We start from the raw sequence: 13,268 nt of genomic DNA, 5'->3' as shown, positions 1-13,268 counted from the left end.
TGCACAAGCAGGAAAGGAGGACAGTTTCTGTTTGAGGAGTTCCAGGGTATGTTGATGAAATTTTAGCAAATGGAACTGACACTTTAGTGCTCTGATAGCAAGAGTAGCTGAGGTGTATACTTTGTGTTACCCTATCTGTCTAGTGCTGGGTAATCCCTATCTGAGGGGGTGGGATTCTTAGCAGAGGTTGCTTTAATTCCTTTAGGCCCTTGAGAATTACTTCAGGGTCAGCTGTAGAATTTTTAAAAAGAAATTTGTGTGAGTCAGGGACTGTGTGGCCACTTTCTTTTTCATCTCCGGTTGCTGAGCAAGTAGTTTGACTCTGTAGTACCTGTCTGGTTTTCTCGGTGCAGGAGGGTGGGTGTCAGGAGTCGAGCTGGATTCCAGGAAAACATCCTCCGCAACATCTAGGACTGGGGGGAATGGCCAAGGGTCTGTGCTGTGGAAGATTTAAGAATTCCCCGAGTCTCTTTTTAGACTGAGCGTAGTCCTGACTTTCCCATTGGAAATGCTCCCTTAGGGTATGAAGGGTTTCCCCAAAGGAAAAATCCTCTGGGGGAGAGGCTGAAGGAATGGAATCCCCTGCATCAGAATCCTCATAAGCAGAGAGAGGTTGCATGTCTTCATATTCAGATGCACTAAAGAAATGGATCCAACGAACCACTGAAGATAAAACCACACAGTGTTTATTAAATAATAGATGTAAAGCGCTTTTCGTCGCTCAATGTTTGAGCAACTTCCTCAGACATAATTAACTTTTTCTAATTAGATATTTATACTAACATCACTTAAACAGGTTAATTACAAATCAATTAAAATTTAAAGTGATGTAGTGTACTAAACAGTACTAAAAAGTAATATATAAAAATATAATAAATAAGCACCAACTCACAACAAATACAGCCTTAAAAGTGTACATAGACAACTTAATAGTACAAAACCAGTATAATAAAATAGAATAAGGTAAAATAACTACACAATCACTAGAAATATTAACAAGTGTAACAAATTAACCCTGTTAGGTATTTAAGTTAATTATAGTTAGTGTGTATATATTACACATATACACCAACTAATAACAATATGTTCTATTGGTATACTATAAATACTAGTAATACGTTCATATTTACTAAGCAGAACAACCTTTCAAGAAAACATATAAATACCAGCTAACTAAGGACGAATATTATGTCCAATTTAAACTAGTAGAAACCCTACAGTATAACAAGCAAGAACCTCTATTGTATAATGTTCAGTATTAGTTTCTAAATATATTATTAATTTATTATTGTGTGGTTGTAAATTTATGACTATTGTGTCATAAGCAGAGAGAGGTTGCATGTCTTCATATTCAGATGCATCAGAGTCACTGAACTCTTGTTCAGATAAAACTACACAGGACAGATTTATTTTCCTTTTGGAAGGGGTAGCTTGGCTTCCCCTAATCAGCATGATAAGGTCTTCCGCCATTTTAAGTATTTGAGACTGAGGCAAAGAAGCAGGTGCCTGAGACTGGGTCATCGGTTTCTTGGGTGTGGTTCGTACCCTGGGCCTAAAACTCGGTCATTTTTGAAAAAACGGTAGTCGTGAAAGAAGACGTCTGTGTCAACAATCGGTATTGCGAAGGACTTACTTGGACGCCGGTGCCTGCTCAGTGGCTCCGGACCCATCCAAAGTAGAGTCGACCGCAGGATCCTTAGTCGAAGAAGAGTTTTGTGGCATACTGGACTCCGAAAGAGTCTGGGTAGTGGCCTGCGAATCCACAAAAGCAGGCATCACAGGGGCTGCGAAGGTGCCTCACTGAGGACTGGAGAACTGACTACCTTAACGGGAGCATCGTCGGTAGGATTGGACCTGTACTGTCTGTCTCTGTCTTTATCTTTATGTTTTTTTTGGAAGATCTGCTGTCGGATGGCTTACCGAAGCCATATCGGAGTTCGAAGACTGACATCGAAAATATCTAGCTACAATAAAGGCCCAACGATGGATAGTTCTGGCATTGAAAAAAGCACAGAAGCAACAGCGGGGGATGGTTGTGGTTTGGGCGTAAGCAAGTGACGCAGTAAGAATGAAAGTCTTGGTATGGTATTTGCTTTCCACAGGCGAGACAAGTAACTTCTTCTGACATTGATTAGGGCAAGAAAAAAGGATCCCCAACAGGGTACTTAGCTGTAGAAGGCTTCAGCTTCAATTTGGTAAACGAAACTCAGGCAGCGGCCGACTGGCACTCGTGCGAACTGCTTCTGCTTCAGGCTCCACGGCAAGAAAGACTGATGTAATGGCGTCGGCTGCCTTACTTTATACTACTGATGACCTGACGTCAGTCCTGAAGCGACAGCAACTGACGCAGAAATACTAAGCCTCTGGTATTCGGGCTGACCGAGGGCTACCCTGGCAGGGATAACCCAAATGTGATGACTGCAACAGTGAAACAGAAAGAACATCTAATGCCAAACGTTGGCGCCTATGATTCTCTATACAGATATTTAAGCAGACAGCTTCTCAAAGTTTTGGGGATAAAGGACTGGCAAATGCCACAAGACTTGCAGTCGTGGCCTGCCCCTAAGCAAAACAAACAACTGTCGTGCGTGTCCTTGTGCAGAATCTGTCTTCCATAAGCACACCTTCCCTTCCTAGTTGACATGTATGTCTGGAATACAAGAAAAAAAGGTATAATCAAAAATCCCAAAAGGGAACTTAGCTTGAAAAGCGGACAGTCGAAGGCAATCAAACAACCGGATTCCATGAGCTGGCGAGAAGTTCTGATATGGGTACATGCATATGTTACATATATAGCTGACATAGGTTTATGGCTCTGACATGCAATGTCGTATGTACACCTTACCCAAAGACTTTGCTATACTGGTCGGACATCCGGTGCTGCAGGCAGTGACCTTATGAATACTGCAACATGAGAATAGAATATTTATGGCAAGTTAAACTTAATGCTTGTTATCCACCAAGATTAAACAGAAAATATTTTGTTGCTTACCTGAAACACACAGGGTTAAAGCAGTAAACTATTTTAATCACACGACTAGCTACTACATAAATGCTTGGTGATGCTAAATGTATTCAGTCTGAAGAAGTCTCAAGGTTAGAGACGAAAGTGCTAACTGGATACTTGTTACTTTAATGTTTTTATTTTGTGACTATAAAATAAGTTCTGGGTTTTCCTATTCAGCTGTTTTTGGATTTTCATGTTTTGGATATAACAGCTTTACCTTTGATTGAGCTAACAATCTTGACAACTGAAAATGTGCTGAGGTCCCAAACAAAAGACAAAGAATGAAAAGTCTGTATGTGGGATGTGCTTCCCACACTTCAGCCGTTAAGCTTTTTTGATCATTAATCAGAAGACAGAAGTCCGTAACGGTGCACTTACCTGAAAACTAAGGAGAAAAAACAACCAGCTGATACACACAGAAGCACATCAGACTGCACTGCTAGAAAAACCTGAAAAGGACACCGGATGCCCCTCTTAACCTTGATAACCAAACATTGGCCATCAGGCATTCATTCGCTAGGGATGATAAAAAGACTCTAGAAATCAGGATGGTTGTGGGCTTCTGCATGGCAGAAATTCCCAAGGATCAGTACTACAACATTAACTACAAAGATCATCATACTTGAACATCTACAAGTATGGTAAGTTCCTGAATACCACTGTACAACATTCATTACACCATTCACGGCTTCATTCATGACTTCTGGAAAGACTCAAACAACTCAAGGGCAAGAGAGAGTCACTTCACCCTGAAAAAGATTTGCAGACAAGAGACCTCAAAGACCCTTTGCATTAGTGAAGGGGCAATCTTTTACTGTCAACCAGCCTACAGCATATTTCCTCCATACCACTTTGCACAGTGCACATAGGGGACAGGGCCATATAAAGAAAAATAACCACCTTGGTGGTTATCTGAATGATGTCCCTTCCTGATTAACTCCAGGCCCAGTGCTAAGGAACAAATAGGCTAAATGTTTGGCTGGGGGGGGGGGGGCTGTTGATGACCAACATACAGTGGGGAGCGACAGAGACTGGAATGGGTAAAGTCAGCAAAATAAATTCTCTAACACACCAAGTATAAGGATGCTGCAGCATTTACATTACACGCACACATTAATGCATGGACTCCAATTTTACCTGCTGCAGCATTTAATTTTTTTCTAGTCTGTCTTTAAAAGACTCTGGCAATTTCTGCATACATTTCTGTACTTGACTCAAATGACAACTTAGTGGGTCATATAATTATACACCCTACAGCTGAATTACTAGAGTGGACTTTTACCATATCCATCCAACAAGCCTGACTCTCTCGTATGAAATGAAGTGTGGCTAAGATTACAGTTTTCTTGGTCTGTCATGATGAGGCAAGACAGACAGTAGAAAGATCAGCTTTGTAAGTGAACTTTGCACTCAATCGTTTAAATAGGGCTCTCTAAAGCCTGTCCACCCTTTCTAGGGCTGTGTATCAATCAATCCATTAGTAACATCCTAAAAGATTTGTAACAGATGACAAAGTGAGTGAATGCCCACTTTGACTCTGGTAACATTATCTGAAAGTCTCTTCACTGAGGAAGAAAGGTCTCTTGCTTGTTATCAGAAAATAAAATAAAAAATATGGCACCTGTCTCAGAACTTATTAAATCTTCAGGAGAGGTGCCTGAAGACAGAGAGGATGCATCCTCCTCATCACAAGTCAGAGACACAAGGGGACTCAAGCTGCCACACACAGGAATAGTCTTCTAAGGACACTGAAGATAGGTTACACTCTTCCTCTTCTTTCCTCCTTTATAACCTCTGAGGGTACCAAACTCCCCGTTCTAGATGAGAAGTAGACGTATGCTGACCCATTCCAGTCACCAATGTCAACCGCTGCTGGACCAACATGACTTTCAGAAAATTAAAACATTCTCCAGCAAAAATAAAAAAAAAATGCTTAACAGGTGTAGACTGCAAACAAAATGTTCAGAAAGAAAGTTTACCTCTACCGTAAATTTAAGTTTTTCAATTGCCATTTGTTTGGGATCAGGTTGTGTTAATTCTTACAGTTCTAAAATAATTCAGGCAGGATCAGTCAAAGATATCAACACTGTTGTGGTTTTAATTTACTTTATTTATTTATTTTATTTATTTAACATTTGTTGACCGGGAATGTCCGACTAGGTTCCACAGAGCCTGTTTTCAGCGGAGGCCCAGGGAGAAACGCTCCAGATGCATGTCTTTGGAATGTGGGAGGAAACCGGAGTACCCGGAGGAAACCCACGCGAACACAGGGAGAACATGCAAACTCCACACAGAAGGCACCCCAGCCGAGAATCGAACCGGAGAACCTCTTGCTGCGAGGCGACAACGTTAACCGCTGCACCACTGTGCCGCCCTTTTTTTAGTGCCTAATTTTTATTAGTTTAAGGTTTCAAAACCAAACTTGAGAAAATGTATTTCAGTACTTCAAAGAATGGCATTAGAATCCCTCTTTTGAAAGCGAAGGTTTAAAGAGCATTCTCTGTATCAATTAATTCCTTAAAGAAATTTATGGCAAACACTTTCAATTAAGTGTTTCATTTAGGGAAAAATACACCTGCAACTTAAACACACTAACCCAGAAGTCACACAGCCTTGGAGAAATAAAACCACCATGTTTTTCCATTCCATACACTCTTGGTTGATCATGGTGTTTTGCACAACTGCAAAGTACTTAATTTCGTAGACCAGCATTTCTAGGAATGGACACAAAAAAAACTGCCTTCGAAAACAAATAAATGCAATCACTTTTTGTTTTGCTCTGTTGAAACTTCCTCTATTGTGCTTGTAGAGGACTGACACTTAGAAGTGTTTGAAACAGTTTCTTTTTGTGATTTTTTATCAGATTTCTAGCTTTTGCCCGTCTCTCTCTCTCTCCTTTCTCAACAATATGTCATTTTACTTCTTCTCACAGCTGGATCATGGTCAAATGGGGCCCTAAGCAGTATAATGGATTGGGACCCCTCATAACCACTCCCCCCCCCCCACCCCGCAGCCATTCCAGTTTCCCATTACTTGGCTATTCCTCCCCAGTTATACCATAAACACTGTTCAAACCTCTCAGTGTGCATACTGTTTTCTGTTTTACTTCTACAATGCTTACAGATATTTGGACTTAATTTAAAACTTTTGTTTCAAATTTTATAGCACAAACACTGAAAGACATTTGCTATACAAATGCAATGCAGTCTCACAATGAAAACAGACTTAGCATTAAACTTCTTTACCCTTGAAACTCCAATTCATTGAAATGGCACTGAAACACATTCAAAGAAAATACATACGGCTAGTGCTGGATAAAGTTTACATTTGGGCCATTTTCAAATCACAGGCCCCTTGCACACATTTTTAGGACTATGTAATTCATCTTCTTGAATGTATTAATTCAGCCCCACTTGTTAGAGCACATTTTAAATTTGTAGTTTTGGAACATTTTTTTTCACTAAACAATGAATAAAAGACATATAAACCAATAATGACAAAACTGCCCAACTCAGAACATTTCAACCATTAAAGACCACTCAAACTTCTGTCATTACAATCCACTACTATCAGTCAAAATGCAGAATATCTGCAAAGGTAAATGTGAATAACTACATATTAAAGAGATCTGTAACTAATGAAGAGGCTGCTGCTAGCAAATTTTCCAGTGTTTCATCTACCAATTCAGTGCCTGCTGCTCTTGAAGAATAAATTGCCTAAGTTACATTAAAAAAAGAAAAAAAGGTAAGCTGGTAATATTGCAATAGGGAATGGATAGCAAACTGATAACAGGTTCATAGTAACTAGACATCTCATCCAAAGGAGGACATACTCAGGACTGCAGCGCCCCACCCACACCCCCTTAAAGTACAACACAGTTTCAGTAATCCACATATAGAGCCCACAGCCTTCTGTATCAAAAGCAAATACACTACTTGTATTACTAACAATGCTTTTCAATTCTATAGTACAACTGTAATAGCAATTGCTAAACGAAACAGCAGTACATTGTAAACAGACTTAGCATGAGCAGCAGTAAACTTCTTTTCCCCTGAAACTCACAATTCCCTGAAAATGCACTTGAAACTCATTTTTTAGCAGCTTGGTGATTCAGGTAGAGTATTCAGGCTCTTGCTTCCTGTAACCAAGGTACAGAGTTTGAGCCTAAGCAAATTAACGAAACACCTGCTGTCCCAAAGTAGGGCATTTTACTTACACACACGTCTTTCCTTATTTGTCTGTCCATGTCGGTCTTATACACACCTGCCTACCTTACATGTGGAAGCCACCTGCTATCCCTAACTAGAGCATTTTATGCACACACACACCACTCTCTCCTTGTCTGTCCGTGTTGCTGTCTTATACATATCTGGCTACCTTACTTGTGGAAGCAGCAGGAAGAACATCTTTTTACATTAAAATACAAGCACGCACGCACACACACACACACACACCACTCTCTCCTTACTTGTCTATCTGTGTTGTCTGCAGACACCTGCAGAAGCAGTGTCTTCTACACACCTACTGACCTTACAGAACTTTTTTTGCGTTTAAATTCCACACACATGGGACACAGGTAGGAACAGATATGTGCGATGATCATATACACATAGACACAACAGATGTGTGCGACAGGATGCAGAGGACATTCTTAAAGAAGAGTGCCCTTAAAAAAATTATTTTTTTTTAAATTATAAATGAAGATATGACAGTCCCCTGACCAACGAACAGGTCCTCCTCCCAGCCACCGGGACCTAGGTGACTGCCTTGGTTGCCTAGTGCTGGATCCAGCTCTGCTTATTTTAATTTTTTTTTTTTCTATTAAAAGATATCACTTTCAAATATCTTAGTCTACAGGATGTACTTAACTTCACTAAAACAGCACAAAACCAGAATTTATGTGCAAATCCTAATAAAAACTAATGGTTATGGTAACAGTCAGAAATGATCTATCTACTACAAGCATCCATTAATAAAATTAAGGGAAGTAGCATTCTGTTTTGCAGCATAAAGGTGAGATGATTTTTCTTCTTACTTTTTTACAGAAAAAAAAAGGTAGGTGGGTGCATTACTACATAGCAAAAAATTCTGGCACTAAACTGATCAACCTCCAATTCTCAAGACAATTAGAAGAAATAAGAGCACATTCCACTGCTGAATTTGTATGAGGGCAGTCACATCACCTACTTCAGTAATTCTGCGGGTGCAGAGAAACAAGCTTTGGGAAACGCAACACCAGTGGAAGTCAGAAGTTGGATAACCCCAAATGTAGTCAGCTACTACTATAATGACCTTACCTGAAGATAATCTACTTACCTTAAAACTAAGTTCATTGCATCTGCAACATGAACACACAAAGCAAGGAACATCACTATGCTGCATTATTTCTATTAAAAGAGAATACATTGCTGCTGCACTGGACACCACAAAATACCTGTACCCAGGTCCATGTGTCTTAAAATACATTTAAAAGTGACAGGTGTAAGAAAGTAAAAAATGACTGCAAAGAATGCCTCTATAAAAAAAGACATCTGTCATCCTCTTATTTTATGCAAGAAGAAATTTTTACTCCACACCATGTGACCAAAAACAGTTAAGAAAAATGTAAATAAAAAAATCAACAATTTCAATACAAGCCATAAAACACTAACCTCAACAATATTATGCATATGAGGAAGGAGTCTATCCATTCGAACCTCCTGCAGCATCACCAGTGCACGACACACATTTTTGCGCACTTCTGGTTCTTCATCACCAGCCAGTGCAAACAAATTCTAAAAACACAGAATAAAGGCATCTATGATGAGCTCAACAAATAAACATTATACTAAAGCTCTGCTGTGAGTTACATGACAATACAAAACATACTTTAAGATGGCTGATTTCTGACTCAGAAAGATAGTAAATGGTCACTTGTAATGATGTACAAGACTGAAGTACATCAAGTGTTCCTTCCCTTCACAATCTGTCCATGTTATAAAACCACCTTGGTCTGTTCACCTAAACTCAAAATGCCTATATATATCCACTTCAAGTTACCTAACACTGACTGCAAAATGAAGGCCAGCAAAACCCACCTCTTCCTTACTGCTGCCTGTGACATCTGTAAGTATTACTTCTTAATACCTCTTCTCAAATGGCAGGATCCCCAAGACTAGAGCACTTGCATTACAGTTAAACATGGCCGGTCTCTACCATCCCCCTTTACTAGCTGCTATTGGTATACAGAGAAAATTTTTCTTTGCAGAAAAAAATTTGGTCACAGTAGTCAGAATAAGGCTTCTTTAATGTAAACAGATGGAGATTCCACCATGAACAAAATGCATTAGAATAGAGTGGGCTTTTACCACATCCACCCAACAATCTTGGCTAGGGTATACTTTTCTTGGTCTGTCATGATGTAGGAAGGACCAGATACCAGGCTGATCCATCATACTGCTGTGATAGCTAACAGGATAAACAGACTTGTAATGTCTGAAAATAACAAACCACTTAGTAAATGTTCATGTTTTCCTGCAATCCAGACCTTTCCCAAACAGGCTAATGCACCATGAAATAGCCGGACACATACTAATCAAAAGGTTAACACCACAAAGCATGTCCCACACTACAAGACAGCACTATAACAAGACCACGTAAAACAAGTAGATTAGGTCACCAAGAATGGATGAAGGGTAACATTTACTGTGAAGTCAAGCCCAGGCAATCTATGGCTATGAAAAGTACTTCACACAACCGTTCTAGCAACATTTCATGGGCTCACTCTTCATAATCTGGTTGGGAAGTACGCTACCTAAGAATCTAAGCACATGATGGAGACTCCAGCTTGGATCACTGCTACAGCAACATCTTCAACCCCTGGAAAACTTGACTAGGACTGCTACTACTTCACACACAGTAGCAGAAGCATCTCTGAAAACACAGTCACAGTAGTCTTGAATTAACAAAATGAGACCTGAATGACCCTTAAACAGACTTGCTGGTAGAATCTTAACAGAAGGCTAGACAGTTGTCTTATCTAGGTGTTGGTTGCCTGTTCACCAAACAACAACCGCAATTAATTTTGCACAAAAGAAACTGTTGTTTATTCTCCGTCGTAAAGTAGCCGGCGCTCATTGGGGTTAAGGCAAACACAAAAAAAAGAAAAAATGGATAAGACTGGAGGACTCAGACACATCATATGCCTAACGGCAATCTGGATGAATGTCAATGTACCACACAGCATGTCTAAGATAATGCTAGAGGAAATCACTGCACCTGGCAACACCTACGTAGACAAGGAATGTGTATGCAGATACCATTCTGGGGGCATACCAGCCAAGAATCAAACTGCAGAACCAACCAATGCAAAGCAGCATTGCTAACCACTTCCCCACACTGCTGCCTATAAAAGGATTGCAATACAACTTTAACTACTTTGTTACCTATAAAAGCTGGTCACTTCTAAAACCTTTGGTTCTGGTAATATACTAGAAAAGCTGTCTACAAAACATAGGCACCATCTTTACTAGCCTCGAATGGATGGGATAGAAAAAAGGAATATATTTCTGATTCAGTGCAACGCCCTACATGGCATTAGGTTAAAAAAAAGAAGCTCGGTAGAAAAACACTCTGTCCTAATCATAAAATAAAGAGCATGTGGAGGGGCAGTAAAAGATTTGAAACACATTCTTGCAGTTCTATGGACCTCAACTGAAATCTCACTAAATGAACTAGCTACCATATTAAATGCACACTGGAGTTTCTTTTTGTTTTGTTTTTGACCCAGTATAGGTTGCATACTGGGTTTTCTGAGACTACAAATGATACCACAGATTTTTATTTTTGCATGAGGAGAAATGTAAGACCAAGATTGTTTTTTTTTATCATACAGAGAAAAATTACCAACAATGGTAATTAAAATTTATTCTAAGGAGGGACAGAAAGTACAATTTAGGAAATTACTTTAATAGTACAGAAACTCTTGACACAGAAAAAAATGAAGACTAAGAGGGAGGTTTATAGGAAATTCCAGATAAAAAAATAAACTTTTATAACTTACAAAAACTTCAAAAATACTGAGAGAGAAGGACCCTACATCTGAGTGAGATAGCAGCAAAGGAGATTTGAGGTATTGAGGATGAACTTGGGCATTATGGTTTGACGGAGGTTTCTGAAGTATGTGGCAGAGTCCGATCTAAGGATCGGATCCATAACACATGAGGAAGAATGAAAAGGACATCAGATCCCATGTTAAGGACTCCTGACATCTGGAGAAAGCCTCTGCAAGAAAAGCAAGTTGTCTAAATAAGGAAAGATGTGACTGACATTCAGTGTCCAATACGCTATGACCAGGGATAAACATTTTGTGAACAATGGAGCTGTAGATAAACCAAAAGGAAATGCAGAGAAATGGCAATGTGACCCAGAAACAAAGAACAAGAGAAATTTCTTAAAGCCTATGGCTAGTCAAATATGGCAGTAAGCATTTTTCTGGTCTAAAATTACCAAGTAACTCATGGGAGGAATGAAGGGTAACCGGTTCTGTAAGGTCCACATTTAGAACGTTGGTACTTTCACACATAGATTTAGAAATGAAAGGTCAGTATTAGTCTTCAAGAGGCAATCATCTTTGATACTATAAACATTCTGAAGTAGAAGCCTTTGTAACTTTAGTTTAAAGGCACTGTTTCTATGAGACTCTGCGTGCAAAGACTGAAGAAACTGAGGAAAAACATTCTGAATAGTTAAAAGGGTGGGGAAGTATTCTCCTGAAAGATTTTTGCATGCAATGCCATTTGTATTCTTCTTGCACTACCTTTAACACCAATGAGTCCAAAAGCCAAAGTGGAATGTTTAGGGTCAGTTTTTGGTACAGATTTGTACAGAGAGGAGAGAGTAAAGAGGGTAAGGAATGCGGACAGTCATTCTGTGAAAAGCCCCCATTTTTATTTTTGTCACTCTCTAGTCTTTTTTTTTTTTTTTAATATCAGGTTTGTCAGAGAAATACTGGTTTGGCTTATTTGACTTTTGTGTATAGGGGAATCCTAAAAAAACTGTAGGGAGGGGCATAAAAGATTTTAGAAACTCCATGAATCAATTTCCATCCTTCATCATATTGTTTGAGAAACCTGGCAGCAGAAGTACTGTTATGTAAAATCTTAGCATAACAGTATATGTCTCTCTCTTCACTGATGCAGTATTCATTAAGTGAAGGAATCTCCTGCTAATGATAGCCAAAATCCAGGCAGTATACCAAAGCCTTTAGTACTTACAGGCGCCAAATATACATTCCCCATGCAAGGTGTAGGGCATAAAGGTGACACACGGACGCACACACACATTCCTGAAAAAGCCCCCTGGAGGAACAGAATGCCCCTAAGGACAAAGGAAGAACATGCACATCCAGGAGGAGAAAAAGGCCAAGACCGCAAGAAAGAACAGGCTACAGCACATGTGGCAGGAGAGAGGGAGCAAATACTGCAACAGTGAAGATAAGGACATCTACTGTTATGGTAAGATTTTATACAACTGAACAATGTCTTTCCATATCACTGTTGCAGTATTCATAACTGAAGGGAGAGTACAAAAGCTCAAGAGGAAACCTGTGAGGATGGCACTGAACAGCCATCCAGAAACCCATGCAGGGTAACCATAGCAAAGCCAGCCCTAACCCTGCAAATAGCATCCAACTTACAATGTTTAGTGAAGGTATGAACAGAAGACCAAGTAGCAGCCTCAAGGATGGAACTGGTACCCAGCCACTTGAAAAAAAAAAAAAAAACACCAAAGGAGGCAACAGCTTCTTTACTGATGAAGAAAGACATTTACCATGCAAAAAAAAACAAAAAGAAATAGCTTTAGAAATCCAACAAGAGATGCTTTGCTTAGAAACAGATAAACTCAAGACCTGGGATGAAAGAAAACAAAATGCTGCTCAAATTTGAGAATAACCTTAGTCTTTTTATCCAAATAATATTTGAGCCATCTAAGCAAATCCAAGGTGGGATGAACCTTCGCACTGGCAGACTGCAAAGAAGGAAAAAAGGAAGGAAGATAAACAGGCTGACTGAGGGGCAGCTCACTGACCACCTTGGGTGTAAAAGGATTAGTACAGACAGACACCCTGTCTCTGAAAAACTAAAAAGGGAGGAACAGCATGTCAGCCTGTAGCTCAGACACTCTCTTAGCTGAAGTGAGGGCCAAAAGAAGAACAGTCTTCCAAGTACAATGTTGTAGGGGAAGTTGAAGCAGGCTCAAAAGGAGCCTTGGACAACTTTTC

At 39.7% G+C, this 13,268-nt stretch overlaps 1 protein-coding gene across 1 annotated transcript in view; it reads right to left on the bottom strand.

The window, feature by feature from the left end:
- TNPO1 (transportin 1) overlaps positions 1–13,268 on the bottom strand; it is a 3,819,238-nt gene that overhangs the window by 2,685,638 nt on the left and 1,120,332 nt on the right. Inside the window, exon 7 of the mRNA XM_044064437.1 lies at positions 8,659–8,781. Coding sequence (XP_043920372.1) covers positions 8,659–8,781 — 123 coding nt within the window. The remainder of the gene's footprint in view (positions 1–8,658; positions 8,782–13,268) is intronic.

Source organism: Protopterus annectens, chromosome 2.part2 (genome assembly GCF_019279795.1).
Source record: "Protopterus annectens isolate FY-2018-M chromosome 2.part2, PAN1.0, whole genome shotgun sequence".
Taxonomy (NCBI): domain Eukaryota; kingdom Metazoa; phylum Chordata; order Ceratodontiformes; family Protopteridae; genus Protopterus; species Protopterus annectens.
Note: the sequence above shows the minus strand (reverse complement) of the source record. Positions and strands in the feature narration are given on the sequence as shown.